A 19,626-nucleotide genomic window follows, 5' to 3' on the forward strand; every position below is an offset into this window, starting at 1 on the left:
CTTTTCCCTTTGTTTTCTCAATAGGGTGAAGAGGGGAAAGAAGATAAACTAACCCTTGTGGGTGAAACAAAAGCAGTTTTAATATAAGCAAAGTGAAGCAAAAGTCCGCGCGTGGAAGCAAAAGCAAACAGATTTAGTCTCTACTTCCCATGGACAGGCGATGTCGGCCCTTCTCAGGAGCAGGGCTCCAATACGCATAGTGGTTGCTTCGGAGGACCAAGGGTGACCCCACCTCCTTCCTCCTTTCTCCCAGTTTTATACTGAGCAGACGTCATATGGTATGGAATATCCCTTTGGTTGTTTTGGGTCAGCTGTTCTGGCTGTGTCCCCTCCCAAGATCTTGCCCACCCCGTCCCACTGGGGGAAATATCAGAAAGAGCCTCGGTGCTGTGTAAGCACTGCTCAGCAGTAGCCACAACACCAGGGTGCTATCAACACCCTGCCAGCTCCCAGCATAAAACACAGCACCGTGAGGGCTGCTGTAGGGGAAAACCAATTCCAGTTCAGCCAGACCCAGTACAGTCTCCACCCTTTATTCCATACCATTTACGTTATGCCCAGGTCCCACATAATGTTCATTTATCCATTCCATAAGCTTTCTTCACTCCTCCAGATGTTCAGTGACTTGGCTTCCATCTGTCAAGATAGATGTTCAAGACAGAAGTATGCTTGACTGTTGGACTCCAGCACCGGCTAGGTTTGGGTCGTCATTGCACATATTTGGTTCACTCTTCGTCGTTCCTACTTCCTCCATCACTTCCTGCAACAAAAAACTCATCCCACAGATTACTTTTCCCCCAAGGTTAAATGTTCTTGAGGCACACACTGAGTAGTCCCATCCTCTCGCATTACCCACCAAGTACATCCAGGTCCCTGAGCAAAGACAATCCCACGAGTGGGCTTGCCTTTTCCCAAGTGAGGAGCAATCCACACTGCCTTCCCCAGCCATTTCCCTGTGTGTACTACAGGGACCTTATCTTCTCCCACAGTATGAAGGGGGTTTGTTTGGGCAGGACCAGGACAGTTAACAGATCCTCTGGTATTAATTAGCTAAGTGTCTTCTGCTAAATTTATATCCCAGTGCTTCCATCCCCCATTGTCCAATGCTCTCAACATAGTCTTCAGTAGTCCATTATATCTTTCAATCTTTCCAGATGCTTGTGGGTAATAAGGGATGTGATACACCCACTCAATGTCATGTTTCTTTGACCAGGAGTTTATAAGATTATTTCGAAAATGGGTCCCGTTGTCTGATTCAATTCTTTCAGGAGTACCATGCCGCCATAAAATTTGCCTTTCAAGACCCAAGATGGTATTTCTGGCAGTGGCATGATTTACAGGGTATGTTTCAAGCCAACCTGTAGTTGCTTCTACCATGGTGAGTATGTAGTGCTTGCCTTGGCGTGTTCGTGGCAGTGGTCCAATATAGTCAATCTGCCAGGCCTCACCATATTGAAAACTCAGCCATCGTCCTCTGTTCCAGGGAGACTTTACTCGTGTGGCTCACTTGATTGCAGCACATGTTTCACATTCATGAGTGACCTGTGAGATGGCCTCCATGGTCAGGTCCACCCCTCGATCACGAGCCCATCTGTACGTTGCATCTCTGCCAAGATGCCCTAATGTTTCATGGGCCCATCGAGCTACAAACAGCTCACCCTTACACTCCCAGTCCAGGTCCAGCCGAGCTACTTCAATTTTGGCAGCTTTGTCTGCTTGCTCATTGTTTTGATGTTCTTCAGTGGCACGCCTTTTGGGCACATGAGCATCTACATGACGTACCTTTAGAGCCACGTTTTCCACTCGGGCAGCGATGTCCTGCCACAATGCAGCAGCCCAGATGGGTTTACCTCTGCGCTGCCAATTGGTCTTCCACTCCTGTAGCCACCCCCACAGGGCATTAGCCACCATCCAGGAGTCCGTGTAGAGATATAGTACTGGCCACTTCTCCCGTTCAGCAATCTTTAGGGCTAGTTGGATTGCTTTTACTTCTGCAAACTGACTTGACTCGCCTTCTCCTTCAGTGGCCTCAACGACTTGTCTTGTGGGACTCCACACAGCAGCTTTCCACTTCCGATGGCTTCCTACCACACGACAGGATCCATCAGTAAAGAGAACATACCGCCTCTCATCTTCTGGTAACTCGTTATATGGCGGTGCCTCTTGGGCACGAGCCACCTCCTCAGGCAATGCTCCAAAATCTGTACCTTCTGGCCAGTCCATGATCTCTTCCAGGATCCCTGGATGGTTGGGTTTCCCTAGTCGAGCCCGTTGCGTGATTAACGCTACCCATTTACTCCAGGTAGCACTGGTTGCATGGTGTGTGGAAGGGATGTTTCCTTTGAACATCCAATGTAATACAGGCAACCGTGGTGCCAAGAGGAGCTGTGCTTCTGTACCAACAACTTCTGAAGCAGCTCGAATCCTCTCATATGCTGCCAGTATCTCCTTTTCAGTCAGAGTGTAGTGGGCTTCTGATCCTCGATATCCCCGGCTCCAAAATCCTAATGGTCGACCTCGAGTTTCACCTGGTATCTTCTGCCAGAGGCTCCATGTGAGTCCGTGCTCCCCAGTTGATGTGTAAAGTATATTTTTCACAGCTGGTCCTGTCCGAACAGGCCCAAGAGCTACTGAGTGGCGAAAGTTCCTGAAGAGCACACCAGAAGCACACTCGAAAGCATTGGCAATAGTGTCTTGGTGGACAGACACCCAGACTCTTAACAGTGGACAGTGTTGGCAAGCGCCAGAAATATGAGGGAAATCTCCCCTCATCTCAACATTCCCTGGTCTCAGCTGTGGAGGAACTGTCTCAGAGGATCCAAAAAATGGAAGAGGACATGTCCTACATTCCACCTGCATGGGCTGATGTCTCAGCCATTAGAAGTAAACGTTTCCCCACCCAAGAAAAAGGCAGCAGAAGGTACACACCACGAGGCACCCTGTGGTTTTTCCTCCATGACCATGGAGAGAACATGAGGAGGTGGGATGGACAGCCCACTGCTGCCCTCGCTGCACGAGTAGAGCAGCTGAAAGGGAAGACCATCACAAAAGGGGAGTCCTCCAAGAAAACTGCAGCTCCAGTGTCCAGTCAGAAATTCCCCAGGCAGAATAGAATGGCCAACGTTACGTCTGACCCTCTTGAGGGGACCAGTAAATCTTTCTTACAAGAAGTGAGTGATGATGAGCAGGATTAGAGGGGCCCTGCCTCCAGCCAGGTGGAGAAAAGGGATAATCAGATTTCCTGGACAGTGTGGATCCGATGGCCTGGCACGTCAGACCCACAAGAGTATAAGGCTTTGGTGGACACTGGCGCACAGTGCACCCTGATGCCATCGAGCTACAGTGGGGTTGAATCCATCTGCATCTCCGGAGTGACAGGGGGATCCCAACAGCTGACCCTACTGGAAACTGAAGTGAGCCTGACTGGGAAGGACTGGCATAAGCACCCCACTGTGACTGGCCCAGATGCCCCGTGCATCCTGGGCATAGACTGTCTCAGGAGAGGGCACTTCAAAGACCCAAAAGGGTACCGGTGGGCTTTTGGTGTAGCTGCCCTGGAGGAGGTTGAACACTTGTCCATCTTACCCGGCTTCTCAGAGGATCCCTCAGTGGTGGGGCGGCTTAAGGTTGAGGAGCAGCGAGTGCCGATTGCTACCAGGACGGTGCACCGGCGGCAGTACTGCACCAACCGAGATTCCCTGGTCCCCATCCATCAGCTGATCCGTCAACTAGAAAGCCAGAAGGTGATGAGCAAAACTCAGTCACCCTTCCTCAACAGTCCTGTATGGCCAGTGAGAAAGCCTAATGGTGAATGGAGGCTAACTGTGGACTACCGTGGCTTGAATGAAGTTACGCCAGCAATGAGTGCTGCAGTGCTGGACATGCTAGACCTCCAGTATGAACTGGAGTCAAAGGCAGCCAAGTGGTACGCCATGATTGACATTGCTGATGCGTTCTTCTCCATTCCGATAACGCCAGAGTGCCGGCCACAGTTTGTGTTCACTTGGAGAGGCATCCAGTACACCTGGAATCGATTGCCCCAGGGGTGGAACCACAGCTCCACCATTTGCCATGGACTGGTCCACACTGCACTGGAGAGAGGTGGGGCTCCAGAACACCTGCAGTACATTGATGACATCACTGTATGGGGGGACACAGCCGAGGAAGTCTTTGAGAAAGGGAAGAAGATAATTGAAATTCTCCTGAAGGCCGGCTTTGCCATTAAGCAAAAGAAAGTCAAGGGGCCTGCGAGGGAAATTCAATTCCTAGGAATAAAATTGCAAGATGGGCATTGCCACATCCCGATGGAGGCGATAAACAAGATAACAGCCATGGCCCCACAAACCTCTAGAAACAAGACTCAGCCTTTCCTGGGTGCTGTGGGGTTCTGGAGGATGCACATCCCGAACTACAGCCTGATTGTGAGCCCTCTCTGCCACGTAACCCGTAAGAAGAACGATTTTGAATGGGGCCCTGAGCAACAACAATCCTTTGAACAAATTAAGCAGGAGATTGCCCAAGCAGTAGCCCTCGGGCCAGTCCAGGAAGGGCAGGAGGTTAAGAACATGCTCTACACCGCAGCCAGGGAGAATGGCCCTACCTGGAGCCTCTGGCAGAGAGCACCTGGGGAGACCCGAGGCCGACCTCTGGGCTTTTGGAGCTGGGGATACAAAGGCTCTGAAGCCAATTATACACCAACTGAGAAGGAGATACTGGCAGCCTACGAAGGAGTTCGATCTGCCTCAGAAGTGGTCGGCACTGAAACACAGCTCCTCCTGGCACCCCGACTGCCGGTGCTGGGGTGGATGTTCAAAGGAAAAGCCTCCTCCACACATCATGCAACCGATGCCACATGGAATAAATGGGTTGCGATGATAACACAACGGGCTTGAATAGGGAACCCCAGCCGCCCAGGGATACTAGAGGTGATTACGAACTGTCCAGAGAGCAAAGATTCTGGGTTGTCACCAGAACAGGAGGTGACACATGCTAAGGAGGCCCCACCATATAACGAGCTGTCGGATGAGGAGAAGTGATATGCCCTGTTCACTGATGGGTCTTGTCGTATTGTGGGAATACATCGACGATGGAAGGCTGCTGTGTGCAGTCCCACACGACGAGTCACTGAAACTGCTGAGGGATAGGGTGAATCGAGCCAGTTCACAGAGGTGAAATCCTTCCAGCTTGCTTTGGATATTGCAGAGCGGGAAAAGTGATCAAGGCTCTACCTCTGCACCAACTCATGAGCACTGGCAAATACCCTGTGGAAATGGCTGCAGCAATGGAAGCAGAACAACTGGCAAGGTAAGGGTAAAACCGTCTGGGCTGCTGAAGTATGGCAGGACATTGCAGCCAGTGTGGAAAACCTCGTTGTGAAGGTGCGCCATGTGGATGCCCATGTACCCAAGAGTCGGGCCACTGATGAACATCGACACAACCAGCAGGCAGACCAAGCTGCTAAGATTGGAGTGGCTCAGGTGGACTTGGACTGGCAGCGCAAAGGTGAACTGTTCATAGCCCGGTGGGCCCATGAGACCTCGGGCCACCAAGGTAGAGATGCAACATACAGGTGGGCTCGAGATCGAGGGGTGGACCTCACCATTGACACCATTGCAGAGATCATCCACAGATGTGAGACGTGTGCTGCAATCAAACATGCCAAGCGGGTGAAGCCCCAGCGAAATGGAGAGTGATGGCTGAAATAGAGCTATGGAGAGGCCTGGCAGATTGATTACATCACACTGCCACAGACCTGCCACAGGAAGCGCCACGGGCTCGCAATGGTGGAAGTAACCACTGGATGGCTGGAAGCTTACCCAGCGCCCCACGCCACCGCCCGGAACACCATCCTGGGCCTTGAAACCCAAGTCCTGTGGCGAAACGGCACCCCAGAGAGAATTGAGTCAGACAACGGGACCCACTTCTGAAACAACCTCATAAATGCCTTGGCAGAAGAACATGGCATCGAGTGGGTATACATACCCCCTACCACGCACCAGCCTCTGGGAAGATCGAGCGCTACAATGGACTGTTAAAATCCACATTGAAAGCACTGGGAGGAGGCACCTTCAAAGACTGGGACATGCATCTAGCAAAGGCCACCTGGCTAGTCAACACAAGAGGATCTGCCAGTCGAGCTGGCCCGGCTCAGTCGAAACCTCCACGTGCTGTAGATGGGGATAAAGTCCCTGTTGTGCGCACGAAGAATATATTGGGAAAAATGGTCTGGTTTAGTCCTGCGCCAGGCAAAGGTAAAGGCAAACCCATCCACGGGATTGCTTTTGCCCAAGGACCTGGGTGCACCTGGTGGGTGATGCAGGACAATGGAGAGGTCCGATGCATACCACAGGGGGACTTGATTCTGGGTGAGAACATGCCGTCAATTGTGCTGTGCCTTTGTAAATTATTGTTTTGTTATTGTTAACTGCTAAATGGCAGCTGGACATGACGCAGATGGTATAGAATAAAGGGGTGGATTATGTCCTGGTTCAGCTAGGATAGGGTTAAGTTTCCCCAGCAGAGAGAGAGGGTGAAGGCTTCTCCAGCCGGGTTATTCATACCATGCTGACGTCAGGTCCAGGGGCGGGAAACTTTGATTTTACTTTGTCTTTGGCTTTTTGGTGGCAGGACCCCATGCATCAGCTTCGTTCCATGACCATTTTGCAGTATTTCTCTGTATATCATTTGTCTTGTTCACTGTTATTGCTGTTTATTGTTGTTATCATTGCTACTGTTATTGTTCAGGTTGTTATTTATCACACTGTTGTATTAAATTTCTTCTTATTTTAACCCAGGTTTGTGCCTCACTGCCAGTCTGACCGGCTGTGGGTGGGGGAGGGGCAACAGCAACGTGTTCTCCGGTCCCAGCAGAGCTTAAACCAGCACACTCTGTTTGTATTTTTTTTGCTTACTTCTCCCTCCCCCAGGCAGAAGTGATTAAGTACTGTGATTTACCATTGATAACATAAATTTGCTGGTTTTAACATCCCTTAATACAGTGTTCTAGATGCTGAAAGGTAAAACCTGAGAAAAATGTGTCATGACGTTTTAGAATATCTTCAAAATTTTTAGAAAAAAATAGTTTCTGAACTTCAAAATTAATTTATTATTTTATTAATATAAGGGCAAGCTGTGCTGTGCTTCAGAAGCAACACTGGGGAATGCTCAACAGTTCTAAGGCTTTAGATGAGTCATAATAGTATTTAGATTTCAACATGATCTTCCTGTGAGCATTATCATGTGTAAATGCAACCATAATTTTAATAATTCAAATTGTGGTGGAAAAAAATTGTCTATACTTACCTGGTTATGCTACCGTAAAACTCCAGTTATTGTTAAATTTCACCTTGAATTCAAGTTCTTTACTAAGTTTCCTGTTATACTGCTATACATACAACAATCCCTTTGCTGTAATTAATGAGCTAAGGATAGATGTATTTGTTCAGAATTGCCATATTTGGGTCATCTGTGAATTCCTTTTTTATGCTTGATAGTAGTAAACTTTTCTGTAAGTAAATCAAATGATTTAGTAAAGTAAGTAAATGATTTAGTGTAGTAAGTAAAAACAAATGATTGTGGAATTCCCGTTCTCAAGATGAGGAATGACATGGTAATGGGCCTGTATTACCGTATTGCACAGTTACAAGATACTATTTATAATGAGATATATATGCACATTGCACAGAGTGATTTCTGACTTTAGGAGATCTTTTAGAGTTGGTTAATTCTGGTCTGCTGCAGAATCCTTCAGTTTTAAAATACAGGAATTAAAAAGACAGTTTAAGAGACAGAAGCTTTTATTTTCTGGATTTGAGAAAATGCAGTCCAAATGTTCTGTGAAAAGAAACAATGTAGAGCTAAGAGAAGAATGGAGAAGGGCAGCTTACACATAGCAGAGAGGTAAAGTCTGCAGGCAAAGAGTTTCTGTGTCTAGGCATCAGGGATGGATGGAGAAGTGAATGTGGGTGACAGAGGAGAAGAATTTTGGCTAGAAATACAGAGTAAAATCAGAATGAAGAGAAAAAAAGTTAACAGCTAATGATTAAATCTTCCATGGAGTGATAGCAGCGCTAGGAAAGGTACCAGTAAAGGATTTAAGGTAATAGGGCAGACAAGGCTAGTATAGTTGTGGATAGTTCAGGAATTACTTTCATGTTGAAAAAAACCCAACCCAAACAAACCCTAAAAAGCTCTGAAAAACCCCCAAACCAGCAGTGAATTTTAAACAGTTGTCATCAGAGTTATCTTTTTAACTGTTTTATTTACACTCAGGAGAGTTGAGCTTTGTTGGCAATGATAGTTGTGCTGCATCAAAAGTGGCAGCATGTATTGCAGCAGTCCTGCTTTTCTTCACCCCCATCCCGCTCTCCCGCCTTCAAAATTGCTGGTTGGATAGGTGTCAAAACTTGGTAAAAGTGAGAATGCTGTCCTGTGCATTAATCTGTTACTCTGAATCACAAGTCATATTTAGAGTTCAAGAAGACCTGTAAAATTAACCAAATGTGTAAAGCTCCATCTCTCCTCATGCTGTGCATAGAAATATCTCTCTGACCTCATCTTTACCTGTCTCCAGAAATTTCCTTGGGTCATAGACTGATGTCTAGCTTCCATTTTGACTTTCATTAGTATTCTCAACCTGACTGCCTAACTTGTACTTAATTCAGTGGTTTCTGGGTCACATAAATGAAAAAAGAGTATAATCAACAAGGTGTAACAGACAGATAAGATAAAGAGAAAGAAGGGCTGACGGGTGGAACATTTAAGAAAAGATGGGATTCTTTCATCTGTGTTTGTGTCACACTGTTTTTACTGCCCAGGTTTCAAAGGAATTGGAGATAAACAGCCACATTTTTGCAATGGCATTTGATGCTGATGGAAACAATTCTGCATGATATAAATTGAGTTTTTTTGTATAAGAATGTGTAGGTGGCATTAGGTGTAAGCGTAAAATAAATTGGAAATAGGAATCAAGAAAAAACACAGATATTTCGTAAAAGCACTGTTTAAATATTGGACTGTTTTTAAAATATTGCAGACTATTTTCTTATGCATATATGAATACAAATAATTTATTAGAAATATTTGTTTTCTATTATTTACCCAAAACATAGTACAATGTCTATAAAATAAGCTTAAAAAGAGTGATGTTTTGAATTTTGTATTTTTGTTGTGTGTGACTGGATGTCAGGGAAGAGTGAGTGTACTCTTTATGACTTACCAAAGGAAGGCTTTCTTTATTGAAGCTTGCACAGATGGCTAACTGATATCAAAGGTTTCTGCAACACTGCCTACAAGTTGCCAGAAGGTCAGTGTGAAAATATATCACTGCCTGATTCCATAGCAAAGAACAGTTATTGGTACCAGGATTTATTAAATCCTGTCCTCCTAAGAAACAGTACCTATCAAGCACTTCTACAGGTAGTCCACATGAAGCACCTCCAGTTGCAGCACCTTTAAATATTGTTTATCAAACCACATTTTTTGCATTGTTTGTACATGATTACTTTAAAGTATTGCAAGGAGAGTGGAATATAGTGGGTGAAAGAGTGCAGTTGAAGTTAAGCTGGTAAGAATAACCTAAATTATTTAAAATGTTTCTCTTCAATAAGTATGTCCATGCACTGTATCATGAAGAAAGCTTTAATCATTATAAGCACTTAAGAAGGTGTATCATTGAAAAATAGCTTGATTGGATGATTTTTAGAGTATGCTTTGCAGACTGGGACTTATGTAGTGTATAAAGAAGGTTACCAGCCTAATACTTGCCTCACTCTGCTAATTTGTTGGGTTGTAATATGTTTTGTAAAAATCCATTCTCTCTTTACAAAGAAAACTCACTTTCTCTTGACTGTAAGTCTAATACATGCTGTTCCATGGATGTGTAGAAAACAACTTCACCTACACTGTGCAGTTGTAATGTGAATTAGGTGCCTGTTTTTTGTTTTTTTTTTTTCCAGAAATGATTATGTAAAGGAAGGACAAACATTTAGCCCAATAAAGTACTACTGTTCTTCTTATTTTATCTTATTAATACTTCAGAAGAATTTTAACTAAAACGGATCTCAGATATAGTTAAAAGCACATTTTAATTAACAAAATCCAATACTAAATGCAAAATGTCCAAAATTCTCCAGATATTTTAAGCTTATCGTGTTAAATAGTATAACACTATAGTATAACAACTGATCTTTAGGTTGAGAATATATTTGTGTGGATAAAGACGTAATTTCACATCTTAGAAGGTACATCATCAGGTATACTTCATTGAACTGAAAATGCAAATCACAAAGCCTTGACTCTGGATATACATTTCTGTGCTTAGAACTGAGTACTAAGAAATGCTTCTCCCCTCCTTCTAGCTACATAGGATAAATTAAATTGTCTATTTACTCCATATTGCTGCAAAATATGATACTCTCTACAGAGTGAATATTTTATATTAATTTTAAAAATCCAGTGATACTATTTGATAAGTTTAATATTAATGATGGAGTATTAGAAAAACCCTTAAGACATGTACTCAATTCTTAATGTTATAAAATGTTTTTCAAGAACTCTTCTTAGGTACTAGCATAGATTTTGGTAAGCCAATATGCAGCTGATCAAAACATAAATTCTATTACTATTAAGTGAGAGCAATTAGGAGATAGTCCCTATTTTAGAATGTGCTTAAGTGTGTATCTAATATGCATGTCTAGAAGCTTGTTGTATTTCTTTAAAGTTTCCTGAATCACAATCCAAAATGGGAAAAATTTGTCTTTTTTTAAAGTAGTAAATAATTGGGTTTTTTCCATTCAGAATTAGCAGTATTTGAAAAATTCTTTTGTCCGAGTATCTCTCCTAGGCAATTTTTTCATATTACAAATACATTTCAGATTTAATTATACCAACTAGATACAGTTGCTGAAAGATTTTTCTTCCAATTCATTGCTATAAAAATTTTCAGCTAATAATAAATGTTTGAATTGCTTACCTCCAAGCTGTAGCTTTATGATAGGATAAATATTAATAGTAATAGTGACATTGATGATGTTAATAGTAATATCAAAGAATTTTGAGAGTTCTGTTCCCTTATATATTTCTGATTGTCATACTAATCTTTGATTGAAGAATATGTGTCAGACTAATTTTGCTTCATATAGAAAATACTTCTTTCTGATGCAAAGGTTGCAATTTTTATCTATGGCAACATCAGCTGTATTTTTCCTGGTGATACAATGAGTTTGCATTTACTTTTTAAAATACGAAAAGATGCTTCCAAAATTATTTTGATTCATTAAGGTATCACTGTGAGTATTTTAGTAGACAGCGGCATGTCCCTTTTCTGTCTGTCCCTAGAGGCTTCTTCAGCAGAATGACATTTAATTCTGCTTTAGAGAGAATGTTTCAGTAACTTTCTTTTGTCTTCAGACCCCCGTGTCCTGGGAGCAGGAAGGCATATGATTGTCAGATATAAGTCAGTAAAATGGAAAACGAAGAAAAAACATTGGAAACTATCACTGCTACCACAAAGAAACAACAAAAGATCCTCCAGATTATTTGTCAAAGTAACTGATTATTTAGTTTTTCTTGTCTCATTTTAGGGAATATGAGTATAAATTGTTTTACGAACATGTCTGCTCTTGTTGTCTGATACACTTTCAAATAGTCCCACCCTTTAGTGCCTCCATGCCTGTCTCCTGTATTTTCAGGCAAGCAGTTATACTGTTGAGCATAATGTTTCTCCATTACTTTTTACTCAGAAGTGTATGTTTTAAAAACTTTTTAAAAAAAAAATGTTTCTAATACCTGCTTGTTTTTTCAAAATTAGTTGCAGTACTATTAAAATGTAGTGGAAACCAATCAAAGACTACTGAAAGAATTCTGTACACCATTTAGACATCATTTATTTTGAGTCTCTTCATATATTATAATTCCATCATAGAATACATTTTGTTTCTTGTTGTATTTTCTTTTTTGATACTTCAGTGCTGATTTAAATATTTTCTTCTAAACCACTGGAAGTCTTGGTGTGTAACAGCAAAAGCAATAATTCTCTAAATTTTTGCTTTAACAACCATTTCTAATCGATGTCCAGCAGTATGGCTTGAATATGAAAGGATTTTGAGTGTAAATAGAGAGAAAACCCAGAATTGATTTGTCTTTATGTTACAAACTACATTTTTAAAAGTTAAAAATAGTACAATGGACTATCTATTCACCTTTCCAGTATAGGTAAGTATCTTTCTTACTATTCTGTTAGTGTTCATTGCGAATAACGAAGGACTCACAGAATGAGACATACTATTTCAGATAAGGTTAAGTCTTTTAGAGAATCTGTGTATTTGTATGTATATACAAATAATAACAAAAAAGTCTGATCATATTTTAGGTAAAAACTATCATTAAAAGACCAATGCATAAACTTAAAATTTCTATATTGATTTTTTTTTTTTCCATTGCATCTCCCATTAGAGGGCAGTATTGCAAATATACAGCATATTGATGCTGACATACTGAAAGGACTGCAAGCATTTTTAATACATCTCAGATGCCTTCTTTTCCTTATGTATCATGATTTTCAAGAGGATGAAGGGTGGCCTAGAAATGATGGGTGAAAACAGCAGATAAAGAAATTTGCATCCAGCACACAGAAATGTAGCTAGTAGAAAAGCTGTATTCTGTCCCTTGTGTGTTGCAACTTTTATGTGCTTAAACACCCTTTTTGTTTAAAACTGACAATAAAACTAGCTGTAGCAAATAAGAAAGCCAGGCCATGCATTTACCATTTTTTTTTGTTTATCTCTCTTTACCTGAAAGCAAATACTGTCTCAGTTTTGCCCTTGAACAGAGTCATTTAGTAAGTTTTTTATAAGTTATTCCATTTGAGACTATACGTTTTAACCAGTCAGTTTGCTCTTAATCTGAATAACTGTACTGGGTTTACATGGCAAGGTTTTGGTAGTATAGGGGGGCTGCAGCAGTGGCTTCTGTGAGAAGGGATCAGACAGATCCCACGTATGAGACAGAGCCAGGTCCACCTGGCTTCAAAAGGAAGCTGATGCTGCCTAAAACTGAGCCTCTCAGCGACTCTGGTGGTGCCTCTGTAATAATATATTTAAGAAAGGGTAAAAAAAGTGCAGCAGCTGTGAGAGAGGGGAGTGAAGACAATGTGAGAGAAACAGCCCTGCAGATACTGAGTCGGGAGTGAAGTTGAGCCTGGGAAAAAAGGTGAGGGAAGCAGGTTTTAATTTTGTTCTTATTTCTTGCTATCCTAATCTGTTTTTAACTGGCAATAAATTAATCTAGTTTTCTCAAACTGAGTCTGTGACAGTAATTGGTCAGTGATCTCCCTGTCCTTATCTCAATCCATGAGCTTTTTCATCTTATTTTCTTTCCCTATCCTGCTGAGGAGGGGGAATGAGAGAGCAGGTTGGTGGACACCTAGCAGCCAGCCAAGATTAACCCACCACAATAGTTTGTGCTGTAGTCTTATTGATGTACTTATTGCAGTTGCTTGACACTAAGCATTTTGAAGCATTAGGTATAGTAGCTTTAGTCTGAAAATTGTCTCAGCATCTACAGTATTCCATGGGAAGATTCCTCTGCATTTTCATTATTATTTATTTGAAATAAATGCACCACTCATGCATAATTTGTAAAGGAAAAATTTTGGACTAAATTAAGAGACTCAAACAACATTGAGGGAAGTACTGCATGAGATTTCTAGGGTCTGCATTATACAGATGGTCAGATTACACAGTCTTATAGACCTTAAACATCATATTCTCCTCTCTTGCTTTGCAGAAAAACCTGGGTACTGGTATACTTTTGTGTGGTTTGAATAAAACCCCCCAGTTTAATAATATTAAGAAACCAACAGTAACAGTAGGAAGTTCAAATGGGTGATACGCAATGTGGTTGCTCACCACCTGGTGACCTGTATGCAGTCCTCCCCCAGCTGCAATCATAGCTGCACCAAAGATCCTTCTGTGCCAACCCAAGCTGCCTCCTTTATACACTGAGCATGATGTCAGGTGATGTGGAATACTCCAGTGGCCAATCCAGGCCTGGCCTCACAGCTGTGCTCCTTCTCATCCCCAAGAAAAGTTAACTCTATCCTGGCTGAAACCAGGACAGCATTTTGTTTTGAAGAGTTAAAACCTAGGACTGTATATGCCTGTAAAGGCCTTTGGGTCAGGTGGATACAGGTGAGTTATTTTTAAAAAGAAAATTGTGTTGCCACTAAAGATATGTGCAGTCTCTGGATTTAACATGGTATTATGCTTGAAACTATCAAGAACAGCTAATAGACCAAAAAGAAATGCTATGGTTTGGTTTTAGTCTTAAGCTGTAGGAGTTAATGAAGCACTGGAGTGTCCATAAGTACTTTTCTGGAGTCCTAGTGTGTCACATTTGTTCATATAGTGTCTTCACTTGAACGATCCTTATTCCCTGAAGAAGTGAGGAAGAAGGGGAAAGGACAATTTTGATTAAAGAGGAGTTAGTTTTCACATGTGGAATCTTTATTTTGGACTTTCTTTACTGCAAACTGCAGCATATTCCATTACTTGTCACTTATAAATTCCTGTCTTCTCTTGCAGTGCACTTGTAGGGGAGACATGGTGACACTACCCATGGACATCTTTGTGAGGAAGTTTCAACGAGAAAGATACAAGCTGTGGAAACAGGGAAAGGATTTCTACACCATTGATCATACAAAACCAATTCCTGAATCAACACCTGAAGTAAAGGTCTGGCTACGGAGAAGAAAGAAAATGAAGAAAATTCCCAGCTGGTATTTATGTTTCTTTACTCTCCATTTAATTGTCTTCAATATGATGTCAATTTCCTTTTAGTTACTTTTTTTTTTGCTTTATTTGCTGTTTTACTTGAATTAATTTAGTTTTAGGGTTTTTCAGAGTGACTGTGAAAAATTAATTCAATTTACAGTTTGTGCGTATAGCTGCAGTTAATCAGTACAGAGAGCCTCAAAACACATTCCAGTGTGGTGTTTAGAATCTTTCTTTAGTAGAGATTATTCCATTAAAATTTTCAAGGTGTGGATGATAGTCATTGTTTCTAGTGACATTTGCAACCAAATGACAAGGGAAAAGTCTCCTAGGAGTTGAGGTAAAGGTTAAATTGGAAAAATTTATCATGGGGCTGTGACAGAATCCCAACAGCTGTATGAAGTCTGTAGCAATAGTCTTAGTCCTCACTGCCATCTAACTCAAAGGAGGTGTCACTGCCTATTTGTCAGACTCTCACAGTGTTGCAGCTGATACCTCTTTGTGTCTACCACAGGTCAATCACAGATCATAATTTGGCATAAGGAAGTCCTAAATCTCAGCTGTTGGTGCTGACACCACTAAGAAAATTAGGAGAAAAAAGTTTCAGCTTGCCACTGAAGCTGTCAAAGCTTTAACATATTAAAGCTGTTTCTTAGCTGGATCTGTTTTCTTGTTGTGCATCATGTTTTTTGTTTGCATTGAACAAACATTTTTTGTACACTAATGCTTTCCTGTTTTACTTAACAGTATCTTTATGGATTTTCATCTTTATTATCTAATAAAGTTCTACTTAATTTCTAGCCTAGGGTAGGCAGTTTTATTGGTATCTATTTACTGCAGAGTGCAGTTTGCTGGTTTAAACATAATACAGATTTTTTAAAGACCTTTTTCCTCTTTCAAATGTTTTACAATATTGTTAGTTTTTTAACTTACTTTTAAACTGTATTTCCTCATTTTATTTGTAAGTTAATGTATTTTGAGAAGAAAATGATAGGGAAGTCAACCTGTGAAGAAGAGGACCAACTGCCACTGTAGTGGAACATTATAATTGAGAATTATATCATTGGGTTTATTCTGGGTAAGAATAATTTGTGGGGTAGAATCAGTTCTTGAAGACAACTAGTGAAGCAGCTGGACAGCCAATTTGTTAGTATATGTATAATATTAACCAGGACACACAGAGAGAGTAATTATGTTGTTTAGCTACTTGAATGGCACTTTGCCCTGAGCTAGTTTCACTCTATGTGTTGTACAATTAGCTGCAAAGTTCACCCTTCAACCAGCAGTGATTCATTTGGTAGTACCCTTATGGGTAGCCAGTTTTAACTAAAAGCAAAGACTTTATAATAGTTCTGTTGAAAGTTTTTTTATCAAAGGAACATGTGGGCTGATTTCATGCACTTAGCTAAGCTAATAAACACAATTTCAGTGCTGTTTAATTCTTGAGTTGGCTTTTGTTCAGGCATGGTAACAATGTATATTGCAAAGGGATGATAAAATGTTTATTCAGCTTAATTTCTAGTGTAATGTGTCAATTGAAATTGTTGTCATTTTGATTACAGGAATAATATAAGTTCCAGCAGAGTGAAAATAGCAATACCATCTATGGAAATTGTCATGAATATAGTGACAGGGAGAGCTTAACTCTGACATTTATGGCTGAAATACTTTGATACAATAGAACATTTAATGGCTGCATGTAAACAGTAATAATACTTGCTGTTATATTACAATGTGAACTGATGAGTATCTCATACTTTGGCAAATTTTCTGGAAATTACTATTTTATAGGGTTGGTGTTGAATGATACATATTGGTGGACATAAGATAGGATGTAAGGGGTACCAGAATTTTTTTCTGGAGATGTCTGTAGTCTAGGATGCAAGACTTTTGAAAACTCTTGGTTTACCTTGCCATAGTTGAGCATTTATCACTAGTGTGTTAACAAGTCTTGAAACCTGATGTGTGATGAAGCACATAAACATCTCCTCCTGTGTCACATAGTTGAATTTTGAAACTGCACTAATCTCTTACTAAAAGTAACTTATCTGTTACTTTTTGTCCCAAGCACATAAAATGCAAACCAGTTTCTGACAGAGGGTGCCATTTCTCCTGCTTTGACCTTTCCCTTCTGCTTCTGAGGAGACAAAAACTTAGGCTGAAATTTTAATTTTAACTTTGTGTTTTACACAGCATTATGAAAGTTACTGCTTAATATTGTAGCTATTCAAAATATTTGGTGAAGAGAAATTTTCCTTCTTTCAGATGGTTGTTGTTTGTATTAAAGTGCCTATAAAAACTTCTCTAAGATGCCTAAAAAGATCTGATTTTACAAGGGTATTCAGACTCGTGTTTTAGTATCACTGAGGTTTGGAAATACTACCGGATTTTTAGTGCAGCTGAGAATGTTTTGTCTTCGTTACTTTTAGAAGGCTTATTCTCTTTCAGGTTCAAAAGTATCATTCATTAAAAAGCTTGTTTGAATGCTGGTTAAGTAATAGTTACCTAAGGTTATTTTACTTTTACAGTGTAATAACTTTACCATAGAATGGTGATAAAAGATTAGAAGATTAAATTCAGTCAATTGTTAATCTATCACTTAATAAATTGTAAACACTATCTCAACACAAAAAGGTGAAATATTGTCAGTTTTTTACCACTTTAAGCAGGTGAAAGGGACATATATATTGGTAGATGTTTTATCTTATCCAAGACAGACATTCTGACAGCAATATCTCTTATAACAGCTCCCATTACACCAGATCTCAATCAAAAATGCTTAAAACTCCAGAGGACAAGAGAGTATCTGCTATGGTAGCTGGTGCAGAAATCATAGCAACTGAAGCAGCGACTGATGGCTTCAAGGTCAGTGAAGAACCTGGAAAAAAAATGAGAGTGCTAAACACAGGAGTGCCTTCTGGGGAAGAAGAAAACAGTAGTAGGATACGGCTGGATCAACATTTATTGGATAATGTCAAGGTTGCAGGTGAGATAAGGACTGATTATGTTTCACATGTAAGTTGTAGGCTGTTGATACTCTAATGCCACAAATCAGTGGATGTTAAAGCATAACATTATCCTAAGTAGCATACTAAAATATACATAAAGTTATGCAGGGTAGATTGATATTCAGTGAGAACAAGAAAATACCAAAATTAATATTCTGAGGTGAGGGTAATGTTGCCTATTTAGTGAAGTGTTTTTTAAAGGTAGAGAAAGGACGAGGTAAATTATGTTTCTTCAACAGACTGAAAATTTTTACAGCTAATTTTTTTTAATGTGAAAATAATAGTGTCATAACACTTAAGTGAACAGTACAGAGCATATATGTTTGTAGTACACTACATGTATGTACGTGAATAATGCTGCATATTAGAAGTGGACTATATTTATGCACAAAATTCCTCTGAGACTGTAACTTCCTGTTGAGCTGTCTGACAATGCAAGTTATAAAGGTCTTGTCAAGCCAAAGATGGTTATTTTTTTTCCATACAACTATTGTATAATAATATACTTGGTTTATTCTGGACTTTACTACTTCTCCTTCACATTTCATTGTAGTTCAGGTGTAGTTTCACATTTCTACTCAGAAAGAAAAACTGCCATTTTAACTAAGTTTGTGAGCAGTCCCATTTGTTTTTATATTGATATTGAAAATTTACTTGCAAATTGTGCATAGAATTTCCCTGATTGTGAATATGAATGGTTATGTTAACGGTTGTTTGGAGATGGTAAACACCAAGATTGATCCACATAAATATAACAAAGTGAATGTTCCAATATGGGGGCTTAGAAATTCCTTGTGCACAAATTAGTTGGTAGTCTATCAGAGCCTTTTCAGGTCTGTTCTAATGATGTTTGGTTTTTTTTGTTTTTTTTTTTTTTTAAAGATGCTATTCCTTTACAGCTTTCCTCACCTTTTCATAGAGGTTTGGAGTGTTTGTGACCAATGCGAAACTAGTATTTAGTTAGCAGCCATTCTGTATTCATTGACAAGGGAAGAAAGAGCAGAGAGGAGTGGAGTGCTATCCTCTTTCCTTTGTGCTGTTAAAGGGTGGTGTGTGGACCTTTGTAGGGAAAAGGACCTTTTTAGATATGATGGTGGAAGCTCCGGTACTCTGATTGGATACGGCCATTTGTCCTGCATTATCTCTGTCTAGTATGTCCATTATGCTCAGTCAAGGCAGTACTCTTTGCTCCCACAGATTATGGTTTGGTGTTGGATTGGCTTTGTATTACTGAATCTCATATTAATTTGATCTGTAAAGGACTTTTTCAGAAAAACAAATTTAAATAACCATTGTAAAGACAGAATAGAAAGGGACTTTTCAGAGACTGTTTATTAATGTCTTAGGTGTGCTGCTGAATCAAAATTCACTGTGGTGTGTGCCATAGAGTTCTTCAGGAACTATGGTTTTATAGGTGACCTCTCTAACCCATTGTTCATGCAAGCATCAGCAGATGAAGAGTTTTTATAAAGTTAAATCCACAAAATTTCACCCTTCAGCATAGAAAATTATGGTTGAAATACAAAATTATGCTAATTGCTTTTCATTTTTAGACTGGTGCTGTTTTAAAAATATTCTTGATATCTATTTGAAATATATCTTCTTAATTTCAAACTGTTAGTATTTGTTTATTTTCAGTTTTAAAACAGGCATAATAGGTATAAATGGAGGGTATAAAGTTCAGTATATCAATATTTTTATAGTTTTTTTTTCTTAAAAATATAGTCAGAGTGCTTGTGGGCTGTCAGAGTAAACAAGCTACATGAATATTGGTTATTTTGAATGACATGAAGACCTGTTGTAATTCAAATACAAAATACAGATAAAATGATTGAAGCTGTATTTCA

The 19,626-nt window shown here is 40.2% G+C and overlaps 1 protein-coding gene across 4 annotated transcripts in view; it reads left to right on the top strand.

Annotated features, from left to right (window-relative positions):
* The window catches only part of KDM4C (lysine demethylase 4C), a 277,152-nt gene that overhangs the window by 131,519 nt on the left and 126,007 nt on the right, over positions 1-19,626 (top strand). For all 4 annotated transcript variants that reach the window (XR_003400216.1, XM_026866802.1, XM_026866803.1 and 1 more), the window contains 2 exons: positions 14,583-14,776; positions 17,519-17,757. Coding sequence is in view for 3 of the 4 variants with exons in the window: in XM_026866802.1 (XP_026722603.1) it covers positions 14,583-14,776; positions 17,519-17,757 (433 nt within the window). In the remaining variant the exon portion in view is untranslated. The remainder of the gene's footprint in view (positions 1-14,582; positions 14,777-17,518; positions 17,758-19,626) is intronic.

This window comes from Athene cunicularia, assembly GCF_003259725.1.
Source record: "Athene cunicularia isolate RWA chromosome Z unlocalized genomic scaffold, athCun1 chrZ_part4, whole genome shotgun sequence".
Lineage (NCBI taxonomy): Eukaryota > Metazoa > Chordata > Aves > Strigiformes > Strigidae > Athene > Athene cunicularia.